Source organism: Mytilus galloprovincialis, chromosome 3, assembly GCF_965363235.1.
Source record: "Mytilus galloprovincialis chromosome 3, xbMytGall1.hap1.1, whole genome shotgun sequence".
NCBI lineage: Eukaryota > Metazoa > Mollusca > Bivalvia > Mytilida > Mytilidae > Mytilus > Mytilus galloprovincialis.
The window spans coordinates 3,151,572-3,177,295 of record NC_134840.1 but is presented as its reverse complement, the minus strand read 5'-3'; the positions used below and the strand labels follow the sequence as shown (position 1 = coordinate 3,177,295).

The 25,724-nt window shown below is 32.8% G+C and overlaps 1 protein-coding gene across 4 annotated transcripts in view; it reads left to right on the top strand.

Moving 5' to 3' along the window:
• Positions 1-22,258, top strand: part of LOC143066955 (uncharacterized) — a 32,466-nt gene extending 10,208 nt beyond the window's left edge. The window contains exons 4-17 of one of the 4 annotated variants that reach the window (XM_076239828.1): positions 703-775; positions 1,254-1,322; positions 2,018-2,091; positions 3,722-3,815; positions 4,032-4,199; positions 8,084-8,161; positions 8,532-8,626; positions 9,770-9,859; positions 12,206-12,266; positions 12,469-12,576; positions 13,476-13,540; positions 15,215-15,286; positions 15,620-15,789; positions 22,002-22,258. In XM_076239828.1, the coding sequence (XP_076095943.1) occupies positions 703-775; positions 1,254-1,322; positions 2,018-2,091; positions 3,722-3,815; positions 4,032-4,199; positions 8,084-8,161; positions 8,532-8,626; positions 9,770-9,859; positions 12,206-12,266; positions 12,469-12,576; positions 13,476-13,540; positions 15,215-15,286; positions 15,620-15,789; positions 22,002-22,198 (1,414 nt within the window). In that variant the 3' untranslated portion in view covers positions 22,199-22,258. Of the gene's footprint in view, positions 1-702; positions 776-1,253; positions 1,323-2,017; positions 2,092-3,721; positions 3,816-4,031; positions 4,200-8,083; positions 8,162-8,531; positions 8,627-9,769; positions 9,860-12,205; positions 12,267-12,468; positions 12,577-13,475; positions 13,541-15,214; positions 15,287-15,619; positions 15,790-22,001 lie in introns of those variants that run through there. The other 3 variants (XR_012975809.1, XR_012975810.1, XM_076239829.1) reach the window with 3 other exon arrangements.
• Positions 22,259-25,724: the final 3,466 nt, after the last annotated feature.

Below are 25,724 nucleotides of genomic sequence, written 5' to 3'. Positions count from 1 at the left end.
ATATTTAATGCGTTTCCCTCAATTTTAATTTGTTACCCCTATTTTGTTATTTGTCCATGGATTTATGAGTTTTGAACAGCGGTATACTACTGTTGCCTTTATTTACTTAGACCTACAAAGGTTTACATTTACAAATTATTACGTGGATGGATAGTTGTCTCATTGGCACCCTTTCCACATCTTCTTATATCTATATAATAGGTAAAAATATTAAAAATAGGGGAACAAAAGTGACCATTGTGTTATAACCTTGATCCCTGTAAAACAAGGAAATATGTCAACAAAGAAAAAAAATGGCATATAGACGACGCACACAAACAGAAATGAAGCACAAGAAAACAAAAAAATACCATAGCACAATAACACAATGACGGGATGTATAAATACCGAGCCACTTCAAAAATATATTATCAAAAATAGACTAACAGAAAATGTTAATAAATTTAAAAAGACAAATTAAAGAACAGCATTTGACATACACTGTATAACTAGCATCATAAACAAACAAATAATATTGGAGCACTGGTACTATACGCAAATTATAATTCTACATTACTAAATAATAGTTAGTAGCCCGAGATTGATTCGTACCAAAATAACAAAGACCAAAAGCCGTTGTAACAAAAACTAAACAAAAACAAATCAACATTTATCGTGAATGACTGGTTTATTCAGCCATGTTTTACTTTTATATCTTTTAAGGTATGGTGCCCTGAATCCATTCAATAATCTAGAAGGTATATATTCTACAGACTTGGAACATTTACCCGTACAGGTAGGCAATACGAATACGGAAGTTTCAATTTTATGCCGTTCACATAACGATATAACAATACAAACATAAGCTCTGGAGAGCTTTTTACCGTAGGTAAATACTAAAAATACTTTTTGTTTATTTGTTATACTGCTGTGGTATTCCAACTTTTTAAAAGTCGTTTTAATTGTTGCATTAATACTTGGGAACCCCTATGTCGTATGCACATAATAGTTATTTTTTTTTTAACGCTTTATACCAACAATGAGTCGATGGTGGACTATTATTGTATCAAAAAATTAAGTGAACTACTCATCCGTTTGCGTCGCTTTGAAATTCTACCTGTATATATGTATTATGTAAATTTACTTAAACTGACAGAAACACAAGTCATTGATAACAAACCTGGAAACATTGTTAAAATCACAATGAGCAAAAATTGGTCCAAACAAGAATAAAGACTTCATGCCTAAATGCTTCATTTAAATGGTTATTCCAGATTTATGAACAGGTATCATTGATGAGGAAGGCAATACGATTAAAAAGGACAAACCATTTGTCATCAATGGTGAGTAATTATAGCTTTACATTTTAAGCTTGCCAATCTCATTGTCCTGATAACACTGGGTTCGTCACTTGCTCTTGCCAAACCAAACCATTTTCATTAGTTCTTTCTCCACTGAGCGAGCAACATTTGCAATTATAGGCACATATCGGTTAGGGTCAGTATATATACGAGAAGTAAGGTAGGATGACATATATAAATTAAAAGAAGGCGTCATTGGAATATGAAACTACCAAACCAGTATCATAAAAAATACATCAGCTTTTGTTGTTTTAATTAGTACGTTCTGAATTTGACTAATTGTGTCTATCTTGTACTGTATAATATACACCGTAATACGTATGCATGTAATATTATCTGCCATTAATTATATAGAGTTAACATTGAATACTGACCCAAAACATATCAATTGTATGTATTCTGTAAAGAATATACCGTCGTCCGACATTACCTTATGAATCTAAACAATAAGATAAATAATATATACTGATTTTCTCAGATGTTCTAGTTTGTGAGTAATAATATGATAAAACGCGTTACCAATGAAGCTCAAACTAGTTAGAAAATATAATTCCATATATAGGATGTTTATAAACAAAGCTTTGCACACATCACTATACATGCCAAAACATATCAACACAATAACTCCCTAACTCACTATAATACTCCAAAACTTACTGACACACGTTCTATTGTAGGTGAATGTGATAGAAAGATTACAGAATGACATGAATCTACACCTATCTCCATTTCTGTCACGGAATAATAGTAGGTGTGTTGTAGTTTATGAAGAATCGATTCCTATTTAGATGTCTTTCACTTATTAACATGCATTATATGTATATTCGTACGTACCAAACAATCAAATGTATATGAACTTTCAAATTATTATGTTGAAAAAATGTTAAATAAAATTGAAAATGGAAATGGGGAATATGTCAAGAGACAACATCTCGACTAAATAGTCAATTGATTTGATTATGGGAATATTCTGCCGAACGGTATTAACAAAACTACGATGAACAAATTACAAAATGTACAAAACACAGCAGCTCGTCTTATCACCAGGACAAGAACACATGAACATATTACGCCGATACTTGCCGATTTACATTGGTTACCCGTCCAATACAGACCACAATTCAATATACTTACTTATGTGTACTACGCTTTGAATGGCATTGGTCCTGCGCATTCGGGAACTGGTCAATTCGCACGTACCAAACCGATCTCTGCGTTCAAGCACAACTAAACTACATTTTGTACTTACCATTCCAAAAGTGCTCACTAAGATGAACGGTGAAATACAATTCGATTGGGCAGCGGCATCTCTTTGGAATAATCTTCCGAACAGTTTAAGACAATTCAAGTCCTTAGAGTGTTTTAAATCTAAGCTATAAACTCATTTTTATCGCATTGCCTTTTAATCAGACTTTTTCCTTTCTCTTTTACGGGTTTTCACTAGTTTATCTGGTTTTGTATAAACTTTTAAAGCATTTTGTTTGTATACCTTTTAAGGAATTCTGCTTGTTTTGCATGCTTTTAACCTAGATTGCTATTTATTTTTTAATTTATTGTTTTACAATGGTGTTTTTGTATGGACCTCTTATATTATGGTAGGTAGTTACCAGGATTATAATTTAGTACGCCAGACGCGCGTTTCGTCTACATATAAGACTCATCAGTGACGCTCATATCAAAATAGTTATAAAGCCAAACGATACAAAATTGAAGAGCATACAGGATTCAAAATTCCAAAAAGTTGTGCCAAATACGGCTAAGGTAATCTATTAGTTTTTCGAAAAAGTTTTGTATCAGGAAATTTATAAAAATGATCACATAATTGATATTCATGTCAACACCGAAGTGCTAGGCATTTTTGTTTTATATTTCATGTTAGTACTTGAATCTAACACAGTGTGTTTTATGTTTTTGTCTTTGATTTGTTTTTATTACCATGCTGAATGTACAGCGCCTTAGAGTAATTTTTATTTTTTATATAGGGCGCTCTATAAATTTTTCAGTGTAGAAAAACAAACACATAACTATACGCACAGTAAAACTCAGTTTAAAAGAAGTCCGAGTCCGATGTCTGAATAGGTATCAAGAGAAACTAAACAAAATGACAATGATACATAAATTAACAAAGGACTACTAGCAGTTACTGACATGACAGCTCCATCCCTCAATTAAACTGATTGAAATATTATGTCTTTATCATATGAATGCATTGCATAACTGTGAAATGAATAAACACCTGAAACCTCACAATTGCGTTAGATTCGATATGATATTTTACTTTCAAGTCGAACATGAAATAATGAATTCTATGTAATATAACTAATTAATCCCTCAGCTTGAATAATAATATTAATAAACTACTGCTTTTTTTTTTGCTTCAGTATTGCCCAAAGATCCTTTCAAGATAAAGGAATTTTAAGACAAGTTCAGATGGCTTATGAAGCATTTGTTGAGCTTAAATCTTTCCTGGTTAACGTAAGTATTTGAACAAAAAGTTCTTGTGGCGTTTCGTTGTCTACTATTGTTGATAGAGTTTTTCTGAACATGCTTTGTTTTGATTTATAGACAGACGTTCTGTTGCCTCTAATCTATCAGTGTGAACATATTGTGTATTTCATTTCCGTAGTAAATATATAAAATTACTGATTGATACATTATATGAACAATGAAACAAATCAATGATAATTTCAGGAATACATTCCAGCTACCCGAAAAGCAACCGGTCTTCACTCCATGAGAAATGGTATAGGATATTACAAAGCTTGTCTGAAATTCCATACTACATCAGATATGTCTCCCGACGAAGCTCACGTGACAGGTTTAGACGAAGTAGAAAGAATAGCCAAACAGATTAATAAGGTCAATATATTTCATTTTAGATTAATGACAAATTCTGACAAAGTCTATACACGTCTACTTGTCAATTAAATGTCTTCGTACTGTTTGTGTATTGCCTTCTGGATTTCGATTTTCAATTTCCATTGTAACAAAAACTATCAACTAAAACATAAATAAATATGTATTAATGTACAGTGACGAGATTTTTTGGATATACCTCCTGTCGATACTATTCACTTTCATTTGAAATTGCACACGCCTTAGGTATAAGTATCGGTTATTTTATGTGTGTATTTTTGTCAGTCGATTTTGTGCATAGAAGCAGTCTGCTGAATTAAAAGATTTTAACTGTGGGTTCATATTGGGATCTGTACACATCTATGATAAGCTTATGTACACTATTGTCCTAGGTTAGGGAAGATCTGAGCACTTTAAAAATGTTAAAACTTTTACATTCTGTCTCTAAGGATTCTGCACTCACTGTGCTTGTCGTTTGTTGTTGTTGGTCAGGATTATTTACTCCAGTGCTTTCCGTATGTTGTTTTCAATCATACTTTTATTTCGTTTATTGATACGTTATAAATCAGGCCAATATAGGTATAGTACGGCCTTCAACACGGAGTCTTGGCTCACACAGAACAACAAACTAAAAAGGGCCCCAAAGTACTAGTATAAACCATTTAAACAGGAAAACCAACGGTCTAATCTATATACAAAAAAAAAAAACGAGGAGCGAAGTACTTATGAACTCTTTCAACAAACGACAACCATCGAACATCAGGTTTCTTATTAAGAAGGTATATTTTAAAAATTATTAATAAAACCAATTGTACATCAAATGGTTGTACCATAGTTAAACAGGTAAAAAAAAGTAAAATCACAAAAATTCTGAACTCCAAGGAAAATTCAATAGGAGAGTCCCTAATCACATGGCAAAATCAAATGACAAAACACATCAAACGAATGGACAACAACTGTCATATTCCTGACTTAGTACAGGCATTTTCAAATGTAGAAAATGGTGGATTGAACCTGGTTTTATAGCGCTAAACCTCTCACTTGTACGACAGTCTCATCAAATTCCGTTATATTTAAAACAATGCGTGAACAAAACAGACATAATAAATAAAATAGTCAAAATATGGATACAGCAGTCATCACTGTGTTACAATCAATTTTAGAAAAAAAAACCCACAAAAACATCTAAAAGCTCGCGACGTTTTGCGATTAATATACCGTTTCCACAAGTAAATGAGCTGTTCTATTCATAGTCCCTTTAATATTGGAAAAAACAAGTTCTATCAATATGGAATAACTCAAGTTATCGAACTTCGAATATTACAGTTTAATATCGACCTACGGTTTCAACTCCCTCAGGAAAAGGTGGCCTTATATGGATTGGGTTTTTTTTATGTTATTTTGGTCATATGGGTCTTCAGTTGTTTCCAGTTCTTGGCTTTTAAATACAGCCCGTAACAGAGTAGTGATCGAATTCGCGTTTCTTTACCTCAGAATAAGTTACGTTATTGACAAACTTATTTAAGAAGTGACATAATTTAATTTTCTACATCGACAAAATATTTCATGTCCAACGTGTAAGTTTCCATTGTTTAAGTCGAAGTTTTTTTTAACACAGTAAAAGATTTTTTTATAATCAACCTCTGTCATTGGCATTTTCATTTTAACGGTAAAGGATCAACTTGATACGGGATCTCCGAAATTTCTATCATTTGTTACGAGGAAACAGTTCGACGAGTGCATCAATGTTACAGTAGTCTGTTTACTGTAAGTTACTAAGCTTGGTCCGATTCATCTGTCATTTATGGAAACTAATTCACCACTTTCTGAGACATTCATTTTTATTTCACCTACAGACATGGAGCTACATTTGTAACTAAAGGAAAACTTTCAAATTAAAGAAATTTGACATGATATACTGAAACTTTCTTATAATCAATTAAACGACTGCTTTTCTTAGATATGTGATTTTTCATGGTCAAACTTTTTCATTGTTAACGGAGATTTTTTATTGTAAAAAAAATGGTGTTTTTTTTTTTTAAAGAAATCAACATTCAAAATTTAGAACCTCATGAACATGTACGGGAAGCTGAATTATTGTACATCTATGTACTACTTAAAGTTGTACTTCGATCTGTTGCGTCCTTAAAATGTTCTGACCGTCCTAAGATGCAATGTACGGAAATTGTTCGGTAAATTAAATTCAAATCCGAATTGTTTATGACACACAAAAAGAGAAACCAGAATCTCTTGATGACCAAACGTATGTACACGTTGGGGCGATTTAGAACTTTTCAGAAGGAGTGAGATTCCACCCTTGTTGAAAGCCTTGTGGAGACCTCTAGATTTTTAAATTCCCTCCGTTTTTCTCATGGATGGAATGTGATCTCTCTGTAAATTACCCCATATCTTTTCATTTTCCTATTTACCGAAGGTTCCATATGAAAACAATATTCTGACCCTGATTTTGACTTAAAAAATCTGCTGCCTCAATATTTTGTCATATATCACAAAATTTTCCTGTATAAACTGTAATAGAAAACAGAGAAAATGTGTCTATGAGACACAGATGCCCCCGCCAAACAGGAAGTAGACCAATGACAGACCTGAAAAGGGGAGACACGGTACAATTCACCTTGATAAAGCTTCAGACCAAATATCAAACTAATCCGACATACACAAGCCGATATATATTTTGACAAAAAATTTATAGACTGGACGTACAGACGTACAGACAAGGGTAAATCTTAATGCCCCGTCGCCTAAAGGCGGGGGCATAAAAATCTGACCAGCGAAGCGGTTATTAAAATATTCTGAGATATATAACTATATACCCTCCCCCCCTTTTCCCCTCCTGAAAATCAAATGTTTCGTGCCTTAGCATATGTGTGTTAGCACTAAGTTGTTCAATTAACGCGGTTAAGCAGAAATATATGTGTATTTCGACAAAAATTGGTAAATTAACACCAGAGATTCCTTCGCTTGATCGAAGAGTTTTCTTGCTTCAAGCTGAATAATTCACACCGTTCTACATGAAAAAAAGATTTAAAAACCAAAGTTCCGGCGAGCTTTTTTACGTCCTAAATTTCGAGACCTGACAATCCGTGACATTTAAATTCCACTTTACCAACAAAAAAATAATCCCAGCTTTATTTCTTGATAAAGGGTCTCTGGTAATAATGATACGAAGTCGGAATTAACTCAGGTTTTAAGAAAAACATACGTGTACATTCTGGATTTCAAAAGTAAGAATTTTTGACAACATATTTGGCCTTGGATAGTGCCCATGTTCAGAAAAGAAGGTCAGATGTTAAACTAATATAATAAAATACCAGTCCTCCCTTTTGTGAATACATATGAGAAAAAATTTCAAAGTTATTGATTGCATCCAAATCCATCACACATACGGTACACATTGTAGTCCGAAAAATAAAGGACTTCATTCCTATCAAACACCTTTTTAATTGTTTACCAGTATATTTCTTTTAGTTTTGGGTAAAATTGTAAAGGAAATAATACTATCAAGACGTCCTCCATAAATCTTTTTTTCTGTTCTGACTTTGAAGAAATGACTACTTTTCGCACAATCGAAATGGTGCATGGACATATTTTGTTTCATATTATTAGAATTATTTTCAATATTATCGGTATTAAACTTGATTTTCGACACATGAAAGTTTGCCAGACAGCATTGTCAATATTTTTAACGTTAAAGTACCAATAGTTCGGTCACTACTCAATTAAGTTTGTCGATAACGTAGCTAATTTTGACGGTAAAGAAACATCAATTCGATCACTTCTCTGTTACGGGCTGTATTTGGCATTGAGCGCTCCTGATGAAGGTAAACCTTTAGTATTTAGTATAACGTAATGGTTTCTTTTTACAGATAAAAAATCAGTTGAATTTTAACACAGATTTAACAACATTTGTCAAACATGTACAATATCATACAACTATCACGCCAGTGAGTATACCACTATGTTTCGATTATAATTATTAAGTTATCTCGTAATATAATACAAGAAGAGTTATATGTACATATATTTTGTGCGTGGGAATCATGTGTTTCAAGAATTGCAGTACATTATATAATGATAATTGCTAATTTGGCTGGGGCTATTTCCATTATTGATAGAGTTCAAATGAACCGTCAAACATTTTATGTCATTTACCAAATTGCAGGTGTAGCTAAAATAGTAGAAAATGTTTACAACTCATCAACACATATATCTGCTTCTTTTTGATATTTGCTCTTTGCAATTTAGTAATGAAATTTTGGGTATTATAACTCTTTTTTAATCTAATTGAATAATAATGTTCCTATTGCTAACTAGGATCAGCAGTTTTTGATGGTACGTGACGTTTTAGAAACTGTGAACGACACACTACTGGATACAGTCTTCTACAAGTTACAGAAACCCAAAGTCACGTAAGTAAAATAATGGATGGCGACTCATTAAAAAAACTCATCATAGATACAAGGATTGAAATTTAGTATTTGCGCCAGATGCGCGTTTCGTCCATAAAAGACTCATAAGTGATGCTCGAATAAAAAAATGTTAAAAGGCCAAATAACGTACGAAATTGAAGAGCATTGAGAACCAAAAATTCTAAAAGTTTTGCCAAATACATCTAAGGTTATCTATTCCTGAGGTAGAAAAGCCTTAGTATTTCAATAATTCCAAGTTTTGTAAACAGTTAATTTATAATTATGACCATGTAAATTAATTATTATTGTCAACACAGAAGTGCTGACTACTAGGCTGGTGATACCCTCGGGTAATTAAAACTATATCAACAGTGTCATCGAGCCAGTGGTTGTAAATAAACTAATCAAAGATACTAGGATTGAATTTAGTATTTGCACCAGACGCGCGTTTCGTCTATAAAAGACTCATCAGTGATGTTCGAATCAAAATATGTTAAAAAGCATAATAACGTACGAAGTTGAGAAGCATTGAGAACCAAAAATTCCTAAAAGTTTTGCCAAATACATCAAAGGTTAACTATTCCTGAGGTAGAAAAGCATTAGTATTTCAATAATTGAACGTTTTGTCAACAGTTGATTTATGATTATGACCTTTTCAATAATAATTCTTGTCAAGACAGAAGTGCTGACTACTGGGCTGGAGATACCCTCGGGGAATTAAAACTCCACCAGCAGTGGCATCGACCTAGTAGTTGTAAATAAACTCATCATAGATACCAGGATTGAAATTTAGTATTTGCGCCAGACGCGCGTTACGTATATAAAATTGTGTTTCACTATGAATTATGAAGGTAAGCAGATAACATGTTTCAAATAGGGCAATCTTATTGTGTGGACCTTCATGAGACAGCCATTAGGTAGTATTTTGTATAGATCATATATAATTCCATGTAGATTGTATATAACATCTACCTACGTACGTAGATTTGTTATCATAAAAACGACCAAGATTTTAAATAATTACTGAACAAAATACTAATATAAGCATGATCATCCTGAATGGAAAACAAATTTCTGTAAAAAAAGTAGTGCAGATACGTTTACAATGTTATGATTTTAACCGTATTTGGTCTTTCCTTTCAGATTACTTCCAATAGTTGATGGAAAAGATTTATCCTTAGGGTCATACAGAAGTAACGTTTTCTATATAAATGTTAATCCTTCTATAAACAGGTATGCATTCAAAACCAAGAAGTCATCCAACAACGTAAGAATTTGTGGAAACTAAACACCCTAGCTATGATATAACTTGTTTTAGTACATGTCTTTAAAGACGCTATTAATTATATTATTTTTAACCGGATTTTTGTGACAAAAATGTCGGTTATTAATTTGGGGATGTACGGCGGGCGGCCGGGCGGGCGGGCGGCAATCAAATGTTGTCCGTGCATTAACTCATGAACCGTTCAACCAAAGCTTTTAAAATTTTAATATGTTGTTACTGACAACTAAATGAAGGTCAAGTTCAATAATGGCGATTTTGACTTTTACCGTTCAGGAGTTATGGTTCTTGAAAGATTGAAAAATGGAGTTTCCAGTCGTGTCCGTGCATTTACGCATGAACTCTTCTACCAAAGCTTCCCAAATTTTAATATGTTGTTACTGATGACAAAATGGAGGTCAAGTTCAATAATGACGATTTTGACTTTTACGGTTCAGGAGTTATGGTTCTTGAAAGATTGAAAAATGGAGTTTCCAGTCGTGTCCGTGCATTTACGCATGAACTGTTCTACCAAAGCTTCCCAAATTTTAATATATTGTTACTGATGACAAAGTGGAGGTCAAGTTCAATAATGACGATTTTGACTTTTACCGTTTAGGAGTTATGGTTCTTGAAAGATTGAAAAATGGTGTTTCCAGTCGTGTCCGTGCATTTTCTCATAAACCATTCAACCAAAGCTTATGAAATTTTTATACGTTGTTACTGATGACAAAATAGAAGTCAAGTTCAATAATGACGATTTTGACTTTTACCGTTCAGGAGTTATGGTTCTTGAAAGATCGTAAAATGGTGTTTCCATTCACGTTGTTGCATTTACTAATGAACCATTCAATCTAAGCTTTTCAAATTTTAATATGTTGATACTGACTACAAAATGGAGGTCAAATTTGATATTGACGATTTTCACTTTCAGCATTCATCAGTTATGGTTCTTGTGATATTGCCAGGACACAAATAAATGTTAATAAATCCGGTTTGCTGTCGTTGTGACAGCCTCTTGTTTTCGTTATAACGTTTATTGACGTCATGGTATTTTGATAGAATTGGGGCATCATGTAGTGAATCTCCAACCAATCGCCTTCAACTGCCATTTACTTAATAAAGCTTGTAAGCTTAAATGACTTACTTGTTGATAAGTTAGCAATACGTCCTACTCTGATATATTTTCCATTGTACTTCTGTCGATTCTTCATATGGGGATTTCATATGCACTGTTATAATCTCAACATTTTATGCAATAAACATTAATTGGAAGAAGGTTTACGAAACGATTTTAATTTTTACATGATATTTTTTGTTGGCTTTGTTTGTGATGTTTTGTTAATTCCCTTCCCCTAAAACAAATAATAATTTGCAAAATTTTATATTTATCAGGAGCTGTATTTTTAGCTCACCTGGCCCAAAGGGCCAAGTGAGCTTTTCTCATCATTTTGCGTCCGTCGTCGTTAGCTTTTACAAAAATCTTCTCCTCTGAAACCACTCTGACAAATTAAACCAAACTTGGCCATAATCATCATTGGGGTATCTAGTTTAAAAAATGTGTGGCGTGACCCGGCCAACCAACCGAGATGGCCTCCATAGCTAAAAATAGAACATAGGAGTGAAATGTAGATTTTGGCTTATATCTCTGAAACCAAAGCATTTAAAGTAAATCTGACAGGGGTTAAATTGTTTATCAGGTCAAGATCTATTAGCCCTGAAATTTTCAGACATATCGGACAACCTGTTGTTGGGTTGCTGCCCCCTAATGAGTAATTTTAAGGAAATTTTGCAGATTTTGGTTATCTTGAATATTATTATAGATAGAGATAAACTGTAAACAGCAAAAATGTTCAGCAAAATAAGATCTACAAATATGTCAACATGACCAAAATTGTCAATTGACCCCTTAAGGAGTTATTGCCCTTTATAGTCAATTGTTAACAATTTTCATAAATTTTTGTTAATTTTTGTAATTTTTTAGGAAATATTTTCCAATGTAATTACTGGGCCAAGTTCATTATAGATAGAGATAATTGTAGCAACAAGATTGTTCAGTAAAGAAAGATCTACAATCACATTACAATCACATAAACACCATTTTGTCATGAATTTATCTGTGTCCATTGTTAATATGCACATAGACCAATGTGAGCGACACAAGCTCTTGAGAGCCTCTAGTTATTCGTTGGTGAAATTTGTCGCTATAAATTCTAAGGGTATCATATGTTTTCTTAGATAGAAAAAGCAAACTATGTACAATTTTTTTTTATAAATCCGACTATAATAGTGATATAATTAAATGAACATCATTTCAGATCATCTTTACTGACGATTCCATTGGTATTACATGAGGCCAATCCTGGTCATCATTTCCAGGTAAATGTATTTTTCAACAAAAATAATTCAAAGCAGGAGTTTATAATAGAAGTCGTCTATTTTTATGACCATACTCAAAAGTATATTATATATAAGAAAACAACAAAATGTATTTTTAAAAAAGATAATTTAATGCTCCTTATGTATAGGCATACCCACATTATCAAAAGTTATTGACACCTAATTGATATGTACTTTTCAGAATTCATATGCATTTAGTAGAAACCTTCCCCGCTATCGTCAGAATATATTCCACACTGGACTTCACACAGTACCATTTAGCTATCCAACTTATACAGCATATATCGAGGTATGTAGTAATATTAGATATATAGTTCCTTTCACTGCGTTTATTCGTGTCAGAGAGTTACAAGATGGATGCAAATAATGGTACAGGTACATTTTACCCTTCTAATTTCAACCATGGGTTAAGTGTGAAATTCCTTAAACATGCTTTTATCTATAATAGAAACAGTGAAGTCAACTGTCGACATAATAATGAAGACATCTTGCAGAAAAATAAACAGCCTCCAAAATCAAACAATTTTAAATGAATTACTTATATATCGCCCAAAGTCTTAAAATGATTCGAGCTTTATGAATAAATATATCGGTAAACAAAATGTTTGTTTGCCTTTTTGAACATGTACTTTGGTAATTAAGATTCATCATTAACGTATGTGCTATTAGTTGTTGATTGCCTTTGTGTGATTGCATTGTTTGTCCGGAGGATTCGATTAACGTAGTCTGTTTTGCCTTAAGGGTTATTTTAGTAGTTCCTGTTACGCCTTGTTATATAGTATTATTCTATATTGCATCTTGATATCTCGTTAACTTCTTGAATATCTTTAGCAACACTTCTTTGTGAATCTTTTTCTTTTCATGAGTAGTTTTATCTGCTTCTTTTTTATGCTAACTATTTTCAGTTCTTCTATTATTTGACAATAAGTTCTTTTTTTCAATTCAAAAATTCATTCGCGAAGGCATAAGGTAGGGAAGGTAACTAAAATACCCCAATTATCATAAGCATGGTACACACACGACAAAGTTTTGTGGTGTTTTCTTCTGGATTCAGTATTTGTATAAGATAAATTTTCATGTGAGCAATTTTAAAACAGCAAACTAAATAGTGACCATAGAAGAAAGATTCCCAGACATGTATTTGAAAAAAAAAGCATTACTTCTGCCTAATTATTTTGAAATTTTCAGGGATGGGCGTTATATGCTGAATATTTAGGATCAGAAATGGGATTATATTCAACAGTATACGATAAGTAAGTTATACTGTTATCGAGTAAAACTAATCTTTTTAACACGCAGAATAGATCTTAATTCACTGCGTAATGTCCCTGAGTATCCAGTGAGTAATTTACATAGATATTCAGCTAACTGTAGTCAAGTAATTTTATAACATCAGGGAAAAAAAGGGTTTTATAAAAAATTGAAAAAAAAATAAAACACAAAGTATCGATCAGTTCACATCCGACGGATTTTGGGTAAATACATCATTACAGAATTTACATCACTTATTAGTACCGTCAGGATGTATGATCATTGGTGTTTATCAGTATAGAATCTTATATTTAGTTATGATTTAGTCAATTTGATATCGAAATCAATGTTTCTACTTATAAAGCGATATAGATCTTACTTCAGTATTCAATTTATAATCTATGGTAATAATGGCGGCATGCCATCCCCAATCTGTGACAATTTTTAGTTACCTAAATTATGGTCGATTTCTAGTTCTAAATTATGACAGATTTTCTGCAAATGGCGGACCAATCTTACCAATGATTTCAAAGTTGCACTGAACAAGTCGAAATATCCAAATGTATCGAAAAAGGCCAGTATACGAAAAACGGATTAGAAATACGTCTAGAAAGCATATCCATAACCATTTGTGAAATGAACACAGACTAAAAGAGTAAAATTATGTGCCTCGGGAAAATAAGCATTTCATAATCTGTGCATTGTACCTGTATGGTCCTTCATATTCCCCTAAACAACCCAAAACACAGTTTGACTTTTCCGATGCATTACGTTTGCGCGCATTACCATTACGTTTGCGCGCATTACCATTACATTTGCGCGCATTACCATTACATTTGCGCGCATTACCATTACATTTGCACGCATAACCATTACATTTTCGCGCAGCTTTTGGTTACTATTTGCGCGCATTAATTTGGCAGCTAAACACATGTAATAATATACTGATTTAATTATTATTTTTTTTCGATCAATATCAAGTATAAGTACCCTTTCCGTTAGTCTAAGTCTGAGAAAAAAATTGGGTCGATTTGTCCTAAACACTTGGCTTTCTTTAAAAATATCCCCATTTATTCAACAGTTCAGTTATTTGACATAAATAAAACGAAAAATATTTATTAGAAATCTGTGACAGTTTTGTTTTGTTTCCAAATTCAAATAAGATTATTTTCTAAAATAGTACAGATGGTTACAGTAACTGTTTTTTATAAACAAGAAACGGCATATTACAGCCAACAATTATGAAAGTAAACCAAAATGCACAGTAAAAACTCGTACAAATAAGGGTGAAGACAACCACAGTCATGAGAAAACAAGAAAACAAGGAGCGGGAACAAAGACGAAATATAAACAGTAAAAACACGCAAAACATATTTATATGTGTGAAATTGCCGCACCAACGATTTTGTTGCATTGAATGACTACGGGTGTGCAAGGTGTTTTCGCTCTGTTGAAGACCCATTGGTGGACTATGTTTTTTCTGCTCTTTTGTCGGGTTGTTGTCTCTTTCACATATCCCCATCTCCATTCTTAATCTTGTCCTTTGTTTTTGTTTTGTTTATAACGAATAAGTACTATCCTAGCTTTTATTTTTAGTTTTGTGAATAAGTGCACACGTCTCTGTAAAGTCCATTTCTTGTGCATGTCTAACGCATGTATTATATTTATATTTGCAGGCTTGGGAGATTCATATCTGAAATACTCAGAGCTTGTAGGTTAGTGGTGGACACCGGAATACACGCATTTGGGTAAATGTATGATTTAAGTATGCTTAATATGCTCCGTGTTGAAGGCCGTGCCTTGACCTATAATGGTTTACTTTTATAAATTGTAATTTGGATGGAGAGTTATCTCATCATACCACATCTTACTATATCTATTAATAAATATCTTAGCATCATGGGATATTATTCAGTAAAAGCAATGTCACTAACAAACACAAACTACAAAAAAGCCAAGTTGGTGTATGAATGAAATAATGTATCCTATGTGTATGTTATATGCAAAAAGTATTTAAGATAGACTATATATTGATAAATTAGCAAATGTGTTATCTTCAATAAACTCATTTACTCTTTTAGTTGGTCAAGGGAACAAGGAATCGATTACATTCGGAACTATACAGGAAGTGACCAACAAGAGATCGAAAATGAGGTCGATATGATAATAACATGGCCAGGAAGGGCATGCGCATATAAGGTCGGAGAGATGAAAATAAAGCAGTTAAGAAGGCGTGCAAAGAATATTCTTGGTAATGATATATATAAGAAAGCAAAATGATGTACCTAATAAACTAGAACCACTGCATAAATAAAGGATTGCGTTAGTCCAAATAATTATGGCGTCGTCACAGCATTAATTCAAAGTAGCCTTTTAATGCCGTAAAAGTATGATAATATTTCAACTAGTATTATGAAAGTAATTGTCTTTCGATTGCGTTCCATTTAATTGTATGAATTTCAAGATCATACATACGTCATAAAAATACGTAACTTTTTGTGAAGTCCTATGCTGTCGTTAATTGAAGATGATCGTTGTTATTCTGTTGTTTACATGCTCCAACATTTATGTATCATTTTATTATTTAGTAATGCGTTTCTCTTTGCGGAGTGTTCTTGTGTTGGTTTTTAACGTATTGTTATTTTAGCGATACATTTTTAACATTGCCTTAGGTAGCAATACACAGTTAAAAGTTTAGTTTCGCATTATGGCCATGGTGATTTTTTAAATATGAAAGTATTGGTACAATAAAATATATTTTTAGATAATTGAAGAATAATATATAGCCTTCTTTGTGGGTTGATATATACATTTAGATTGTTTTTGCATGTTTTATAGGCCATTTATCTGTTTGACAGTCCGTATTTTCCTATCCGTACCGCCCATAGGTACATAAATTATTGTAGTGTTTATCAACAAAAATTTTGCGCTCGATCTTTTGAATTCAATTTTATGGAAAAAACGAGCAGAAATGCATATGATTTTATTTGGGACCACTTGATAGATATAAACCTATGGTTTCAGGAAAGGTATCACTGTAATTGATTGAAATTTTCCTTTGAAACAAATTTTGGAGACTTTTGTGAAATGTTCACCCCCCTTTTTTGCAATATTTTGTATAATAGAAATGCAGATTGTTGCCATGGTTACTCCCAACAGGGATTATATTTCACCATTATGATCATTAGAAACCAAATCTATGGAAGTTTCTCTTTCTATAAATATATACATGCAGAACACAAATACTAAGCCTTATTTGTTAGAATAACATTAACGGTACCAATTTTTCTGCACCAGATGCGCATTTCGACAAATAATGTCTCTTCAGTGATGCTCGAAGCCAAAATATGTAAAATCCAAAGCTTATATAAAAGATGTAGAGCTTAAATCCAAACGTTCCATAAAGTATAGCCAAATCCGTGAATGAATCAGAGCTTTGCATGAGGGAGATACATTCCTTAATTTATAATAATTTTTAACATTTTGTAACAGCAAATTTAATAACACAAAAATCCGTATTTTCATATCAGTACCGGAGTACTGGCTACTGGGCTGGTGATAAGAAGGGGAAAGGGGGTGTTTAAAAATTATGAGTGACAATTTTAAGTTTTTTTCCTAACTGTGTATTGCTACCTTATGGCATTTGACAAAGCACCGAATTACTTATTTTTAGACAAATCATATAACAAATCTACTGATATTTAGATTAAAGATACAATTCTGAGAGAGAAACATCTTTTAGTATGACAATATGTGTTAGTTTTGTTGTTCATTGTCCTTAGCAACCAATATAGAGATTTTGACACAAAGACTTTGTTTGGTCTTAAATTGATACTTTATTGGTTACTTCTTGGAAAAGAAGAATGCGCGTTATGTAGAAACCATAGAAGGGAACGCTTTATATTTTTTCATGCGACTAAATCAAATTTATTATTTTAGCAAGTATAAAGTCACAATTTAGCATGAATTGAGTCAAATTTTTTTCCCGCTGTTATAAATAAATTCAGTATTTACTAAATTTTAACCAAGGCTTTGGTATGCTATTACACAACAAAATTTACATGCTAGAGCTTTAGAATAGCTTTAACTTGTAAAATTTGTCTGCTGTTAAGGTTAATTTACGTTTTTTTTAAAACAAGAAAAGACAGACACAGAAGGTACAGTTTTAGAAATTTGACTAAAAAAAGGTGAAAATGCACTTTGACATGACATGTTTCATAAAATTACTTTTTATTGCATTTCAGTGTCACCTGCTAACCTTCATAAAATATTTATTTCTGAACCGATTTTCAAAACTAGCAGGCCAATTTGCTCGTTTTAGCTAGCAGAAAACAGAAATCTATTTAAAATGGAATTGGAACAAAAATGTTAATCCTTAAGGTAGCAATACACGGTTAGAAGTTAAGTTTCACATTATGGCCATGGTGAATTTTTTAAATATGAAAGTTTTGGTACAATAAAATATATTTTTAGATAATTGAAGAATAATACAGCCTTCTTAATGGGTTTATATGTACATTTAGATTGTTTTTAGCATGTTTTATAGGCCATTTATCTGTTTGACAGTCCGTATTTTCCTATCCGTACCGCCCATAGGTACATTAATTATTGTAGTGTTTATCAACAGCGATTTTGCGCTTGATCTATTCAATTCAATTTTATGGAAAAACGAGCAGAAATGCATATGATTTTTTTGGAACCACTTGATAGATATTAAACTTTGGTTTCAGGAAAGGTATCACTATAATTGATTGAAATTTTCCTTTGGAACAAATTTTGGAGACTTTTGTGAAATGTTCACCCCCCTTTTTTGCAATGTTTTGTATAATAGAAATGCAGATTGTTGCCATGGTTACTCCCAACAGGGATTATATTTCACCATTATGATCATCATCATTAGAAATCAAATCTATTGAAGTTTCTCTATCTATAAATATATACATGCATAACACAAATACTAAGCCTTATTTGTTAGAAAGAAGGGGAAAGAGGTTTATTAAAAATTATGAGTGTCAATTTTAAGTTTTTTTCCTAACTGTGTATTGCTACCTTATGGCATTTGACAAAGCACAGAATTGCTTATTTTTAGACAAATCATATAACAAATCTATTGATATTTAGATTATAGATACAATTCTGAGAGAGAAACATCTTTAAGCAATCAAAGACGGGATTCAAAGTTATTGTGAAACTGCCTATTCTAGAGGGGGCGTGAATCAGATGTGGATACTTAAAAATTCCAAAGATCTTTTAGAGTACATACAATCTAACTCTCTTTCATCTTGTAACAGTATTAAAACATTTGACTTTTCTACTCTTTACACTAGTATTCCACATTCCAAACTAAAAGACAAATTGAAAGAGTTGGTATTGCTTTGCTTCATAAAAAAAGAATGGCTAACGTAGATACAAGTATCTTGTCTTAGGGAGGGATAAATCCTACTTTGTAAAGGATCATTCTTATTCAAACAAAAAATTCTCTGAAACTGATATTATCAAGATGCTTGATTTCTTGATTGACACCATATTTGTCACGTTCGGAGGACGTGTTTTTCAACAAACTGTCGGCATTCCAATGGGAACAAACTGTGCCCCTCTACTTGCCAACTTGTTTCATTATTTTTATGAGGCTGACTTCATGCAGGAACTTCTCAGGAAGAAAGAGAAGAAGTTGGCAATATCCTTTAACTGTACTTTCCGCTATAAAGATGATGTTCTTTCACTAAATAATTCAAAATTTGGTGACTATGTGGAACGCATCTATCCAATCGAGCTAGAGATAAAGGATACTACAGATACAGTTAAGTCGGCCTCATATCTTGGCTTACATCTAGAAATTGACACTGAGGGTCGGTTGAAAACAAAACATTACGACAAAAGAGATGATTTCAGCTTTCCAATTGTGAACTTTCCATTTCTAAGTAGCAACATTCCAGCAGCACCTGCATACGGGGTATATATCTCCCAATTGATACGATATTCCCGTGCTTGCATTTCCTATCATGATTTTCTTGATAGAGGGTTACTGTTCACAAGAAAGCTATTAAACCAAGAGTTCCAAATGGTGAAGTTGAAATCATCCCTTCGTAAATTTTACGGACGCCATCACGAGTTGGTTGACCATTATGGAATAACCGTTTCACAAATGATATCCGATATGTTCCTTTCATCGTAACTACAATCCCCTTCCCTTTCATGTATGTGACCTACCGAATTAGACTATTTACCGGATTTGTTATCACATAAGCAACACGACGGGTGCCGCATGTGGAGTAGGATCTGCTTACCCTTCCGGAGCACCTGAGATCACCCCTAGTTTTTTGGTGGGGTTCGTGTTGTTTATTCTTTAGTTTTCCATGTTGTGTCATGTGTGCTGTTGTTTGTTTGTCTTTTTCATTTTTAGCCATGTCGTTGTCAGTTTGTTTTAGATTTATGAGTTTGACTGTCCCTTTGGTATCTTTCGTCCCTCTTTTAGTATGACAATATATGTTAGTTTTGTTGTTCATTGTTCTTAGCAACCAATATAGACATTTTGACACAAAGACTTGGTTCGGTCTTAAATTGATACTTTATTGACTACTTCTTGGAAAAGAAGAATGCGCGTTATGTAGAAACCATAGAAGGGAACGCTTTATATGTTTTCATGCGACTAAATCAAATTTATTATTTTAGCAAGTATAAAGTCACAATTTAGCATGAATTAAGTCTAAATTTTTTCCCGCTGTTATAAATAAATTCAGTATTTACTAAATTTTAACCAAGGCTTTGGTATGCTAATACACAACAAAATTGACATTCTAGAGCTTTAAAATGGCTTTAACTTGTAAAATTTGTCTGCTGTTAAGGTTAATTTACGTTTTTTTTTAAACAAGAAAAGACAGACACAGAAGGTATAGTTTTAGAAATTTGACTAAAACAAGGCGAAAATGCACTTTGACATGGCATGTTTCATAAAATCACTTTTTTGTTGCATTTCAGTGTCAACTGCTAACCTTCATAAAATATTTATTTCTGAACCGATTTTTAAAACTAGCAGGCCAATTTGCTCGTTTTAGCTAGCAGAAAACAGAAATCTCTTTAAAGTGGAATTGGAAAAAAAAATGTTAATCCTTAAGGTAGCAATACACGGTTAGAAGTTTAGTTTCGCATTATGGCCATGGTGAATTTTTTAAATATGAATAGGTACATAAATTATTGTAGTGTTTATCAACAAAGATTTTGCGCTCGATCTTTTCAATTCAATTTTATGGAAAAACGAGCAGAAATGCATATGATTTTTTTGGGACCACTTGATAGATATAAACCTATGGTTTCAGGAAAGGTAACACTGCAATTGATTGAAATTTTCCTTTGGAACAAATTTTGGAGACTTTTGTGACATGTTCACCCCTCTTTTTTGCAATATTTTGTATAATAGAAATGCAGATTGTTGCCATGGTTACTCCCAAAAGGGATTATATTTCACCATTATTACCATTAGAAATCAAATCTATTGAAGTTTCTCTTTCAATAAATATATACATGCATAACACAAATATTAAGCCTTATTTGTTAGAAAGGAGGGGAAAGAGGGTGTTTAAAAACTACGAGTGTCAATTTTAAGTTATTTCCTAATTGTGTATTGCTACCTTATAAGCTCGCCAAGTTGGGGTTCGGCTAGCCATAAAACAAAGGTTCAAACCAACATTTTCTCTTCAAATGTCATGTACTTAGTCAGGAATATGGAGGTCCGTTTCTATGTATTTAGGCGTTTATTTGTATTGCAATTCAGTGACTGTTGTTCTGTTTTCATCTTATAATTATTGATTTGTTTCCCTCATTTTTATTTGTAAGACGGGTTTGATTTCTCTCGATCGATTTTTTTTACTTTTGAACAGTGGTTCGCTATAGTTGTCAGTAAACCGCAATGATTGTCTTTCTTTTACTTTGATTCTTTTTAAACACCCACATGATTATGCAGACGACGACAATCTCAAACAATAAAAAGAGAAACAGATACTTTATAAATGATTGACCTTTTTGTGACTTTCGTCAGTTCTCTTGAATAGACTCGTACCTACAATTTCGGAACTTAGGCGAATTAGTGGGGTTAAATAGAAGATGTATTTCGTTTGTTTCACTCTTATTTCAATCAAAAGTAAAAAGATATTTGTATTTTATTTATTAATTGTATGTGTCTTTGAGTTTGTGTCTCATTGACGAAAAAAAAACTTCTAAGTAATCTATATACGACAACACTTTCCAATAATACAATTACAATATAAGTTGCTTGTCTTCAACATGACAACTAGTAAGTATCTATTATAACGATGAAAGGAAGGACTGGTAGCGTACAGGTAATCGTTAACGGTCAATGGAATCAAACGGTAAGAGCAGTAACCAGCACCAAAGGAATCAATGAGTTCATACGAACATTTCGGCAAAATATTTCACCATGAACCTTTCTATTTTATTTTCTTCCAGGTCCTAATTTCCGTTTAGAAGACTTCCATGACGTTATATTGAGGAAAGGACCCGTATCGTTAAGAATTTTAGATGACATTGTTGGAGAGTGGATTAAGGACATTGTTAATGCCAATGCTTCAAATGGAATATGGACAATCACATATGGTTATTTTGCACTCTATGCTAACATAATAATAATTTTCTTCTTGTCATAAATGCAGGATACTTGCAAGAATGTTTTAAACACGTTTTCATTATTACATTATTATGAAATGTGTTGTGAAGTTGTACCGCCCACATCTAACAAGTGCTTCAACATTTCTGATACAAATTTATTGCTTTTTCATAAGCGCGTCCTCAAAAAATACAAAGATGCAACTAGAATTTTGTTTTGAAACTGATTAGTTGTCCGATGCAGTGTGCAATTGTGAGTACTCCCATACTTGTTTTGTAATCATTGTTATATCATAAAAAAAAAATAATAAAAAATAGATGGTGAGTATAATGAAACGTAGTTAGGTGATTAAAAGAGATTTGTTTTTGGAAAGTAGAAGGTCAATCTTTTGATGGCAAACAAAACAATCAAGATATCAAATTGTGTTGGTCATGGCGATCTCACTTTAACAAATTGTCATGTAACTGTAAATATTTGCTGAGGAAATATTTACAATTCTTGAACTGCAATAAGAGTGTGCGTATATAGTTCCAATCGGAATACCAATCATTGGAGGCATTTTATATCTCGAACACAAATATTTTCAATAAACAACCTATCAGCTTTGATAAAATCAAAATTAGTTTAATTTATATATACACATGCACTTTCATGGCTCTACAATCTGTCGATTCCTGTATCTTGGCATTGGGCAAGGTTATATTTTTCTCTCTGACTGTAAATGACGTCTTTTAATTAAATCCATTGGAAGTTGGACTGATTGTGTACTGATTGATATTTTATTCTTAATTAGATGTTAATGGCTTTAAACTAGATGTCAGAAATAACTCCGATTACCGTCAGATCTTTACTAAGTGTGTTTTGATGGGGATGGAAGGAATAAGTACCATGCCACGTCCACACTGGGTTTTTTTTGGAGGAAGAGGGGGGGGGGGGGGGTAGGTGCCTCTAAACTAGTTTATTCTTTACTAGTTTTACTCCGCCTGTTTCAAGTCAGAATCATGTGTTTCAGTGGTTGTCGTTTGTTGCTATGTATTATATTTTTTTGTCGTTAACGATTTTGTATATAAATCAAGCCGTTAGTTGTCGTCCTGAATATGCATGAAATATTTGCCACTGGACGTTAAGCAACCAACAATCAATCAATCTTTTGAATTGTCTACATTTTTCAATTCTATGCCTTTTATAGCTGACTTTGGGTTATAGATGTTACTACTTGTTGAAAGCCGCAATGTGACATAATGTTGTTAAAGTCTGTGTTGTTTAGTCTCTTGTCCGACGGGTGCCACATGTGGAGCAGGATCTGCTTACCCTTCCGGAGCACCTGAGATCACCCTTAGTTTTTTGGTGGGGTTCGTGATGCTTATTCTTTAGTGTTCTATGTTGTGTCATGTGTGCTGTTGATTGTTTGTCTTTTTCATGTTTCGCCATGGCGTTGTCAGTTTGTTTTAGATTTATGAGTTTGACTGTCCCTTTGGTATCTTTCGTCCCTCTTTTGTAGAGAGTTGTCTCATTGGCATACATACCACATCTTCAATGACCAATTAGTATTTTGTTTTGTGAAAACGGGATTGCAACTCCCCAAAAAGATATAGTAACACAAAAAAATATCGAGACCATTTTACCAGTCAAGCTTTCCAATACAATTTAGTGTTAGTATAGTGTAGCACACATTGTACAGAAATCATAGCAGTCCATAATTAGTGTTAGTGTAGTGTAGCACACATTGTACAGAAATCATAGCAGTCATTAATTAGTGTCAGTATAGTGTAGCACACATCGTACATAAATCATAGCAGTCAATATTTAGTGTCAGTATAGTGTAGCACACATTGTACAGAAACATAGCAATCAATAATTAGTGTTAGTATAGTGTAGCACACATTGTACAGAAATCATAGCAGTCAATAAATAGTGTTAGTATAGTGTAGCACACATTGTACAGAAATCATAGCAGTCAATAATTAGTGTTAGTATAGTGTAGCACGCATTGTACAGAAACCATAGCAGTCAATAATTAGTGTTAGTATAGTGTAGCACACATCGTACTGAAATCAGCAGTCAATAATTAGTGTTAGTATAGTGTAGCACACATTGTACAGAAATCATACCAGTCAATATTTAGTGTCAGTATAGTGTAGCACACATTGTACAGAAATCATAGCAGTCAATAATTAGTGTTAGTATAGTGTAGCACACATTGTACAGAAACCATAGCAGTCAATAATTAGTGTTAGTATAGTGTCGCACACATTGTACAGAAATCATAACAGTCAATAATAAGTGTTTGTATAGTGTAGCAAACATTGTGCAGAAACCATAGAAATCATGGCAGTCAATATTTAGTGTAAGTATAGTGTAGCAAACATTGTACAGAAACCATAGCAGTCAATAATTAGTGTTAGTATAGTGTAGCAAACATTGTGCAGAAACCATAGAAATCATGGCAGTCAATATTTAGTGTAAGTATAGTGTAGCAAACATTGTACAGAAACCATAGCAGTCAATAATTAGTGTAAGTATAGTCTAGCACACATTGTACAGAAATTATGGCAGTCAATAATTAGTGTTAGTATAGTGTAGCACACATTGTACAGAAATTATGGCAGTCAATAATTAGTGTTAGTACAGTGAAGCACACATTGTACAGAAACCATAGCAGTCAATAATTAGTGTAAGTATAGTGTATCACACATTGTACAGAAATCATAGCAGTCAATATTTAGTGTTAGAATAGTGTAGCACACATTGTACAGAAATCATAACTGTCAATAATTAGTGTTAGTATAGTGTAGCACACATTGTACAGAAATCATTGCAGTCAATAATTAGTGTTAGTATAGTGTAGCACACATTGTACAGAAATCATAGCAGTCAATAATTAGTGTTAGTATAGTGTAGCACACATTGTACAGAAATCAAAACAGTCAATAATTAGTGCAAGTATAGTGTAGCACACATTGTACAGAAATCATAGCAGTCAATAATTGGTGTAAGTATAGTGTAGCACACATTGTACAGAAATCATAGCAGTCAATAATTAGTGTTAGTATAGTGTAGCACACATTGTACAGAAATCATAGCAGTCAATAATTAGTGTTAGTATAGTGTAGCACACATTGTACAGAAATCATAACAGTCAATAATTAGTGTAAGTGTAGTGTAGCACACATTGTACAGAAATCATAGCAGTCAATAATTAGTGTTAGTATAGTGTAGCACACATTGTACAGAAATCATAACAGTCAATAATTAGTGTAAGTATAGTGTAGCACACATTGTACAGAAATCATAGCAGTCAATAATTGGTGTAAGTATAGTGTAGCACACATTGTACAGAAATCATAGCAGTCAATAATTAGTGTTAGTATAGTGTAGCACACATTGTACAGAAATCATAGCAGTCAATAATTAGTGTTAGTATAGTGTAGCACACATTGTACAGAAATCATAACAGTCAACAATTAGTGTAAGTATAGTGTATCACACATTGTACAGAAATCATAGCAGTCAATAATTAGTGTTAGTATAGTGTAGCACACATTGTGCAGAAACCATAGCAGTCA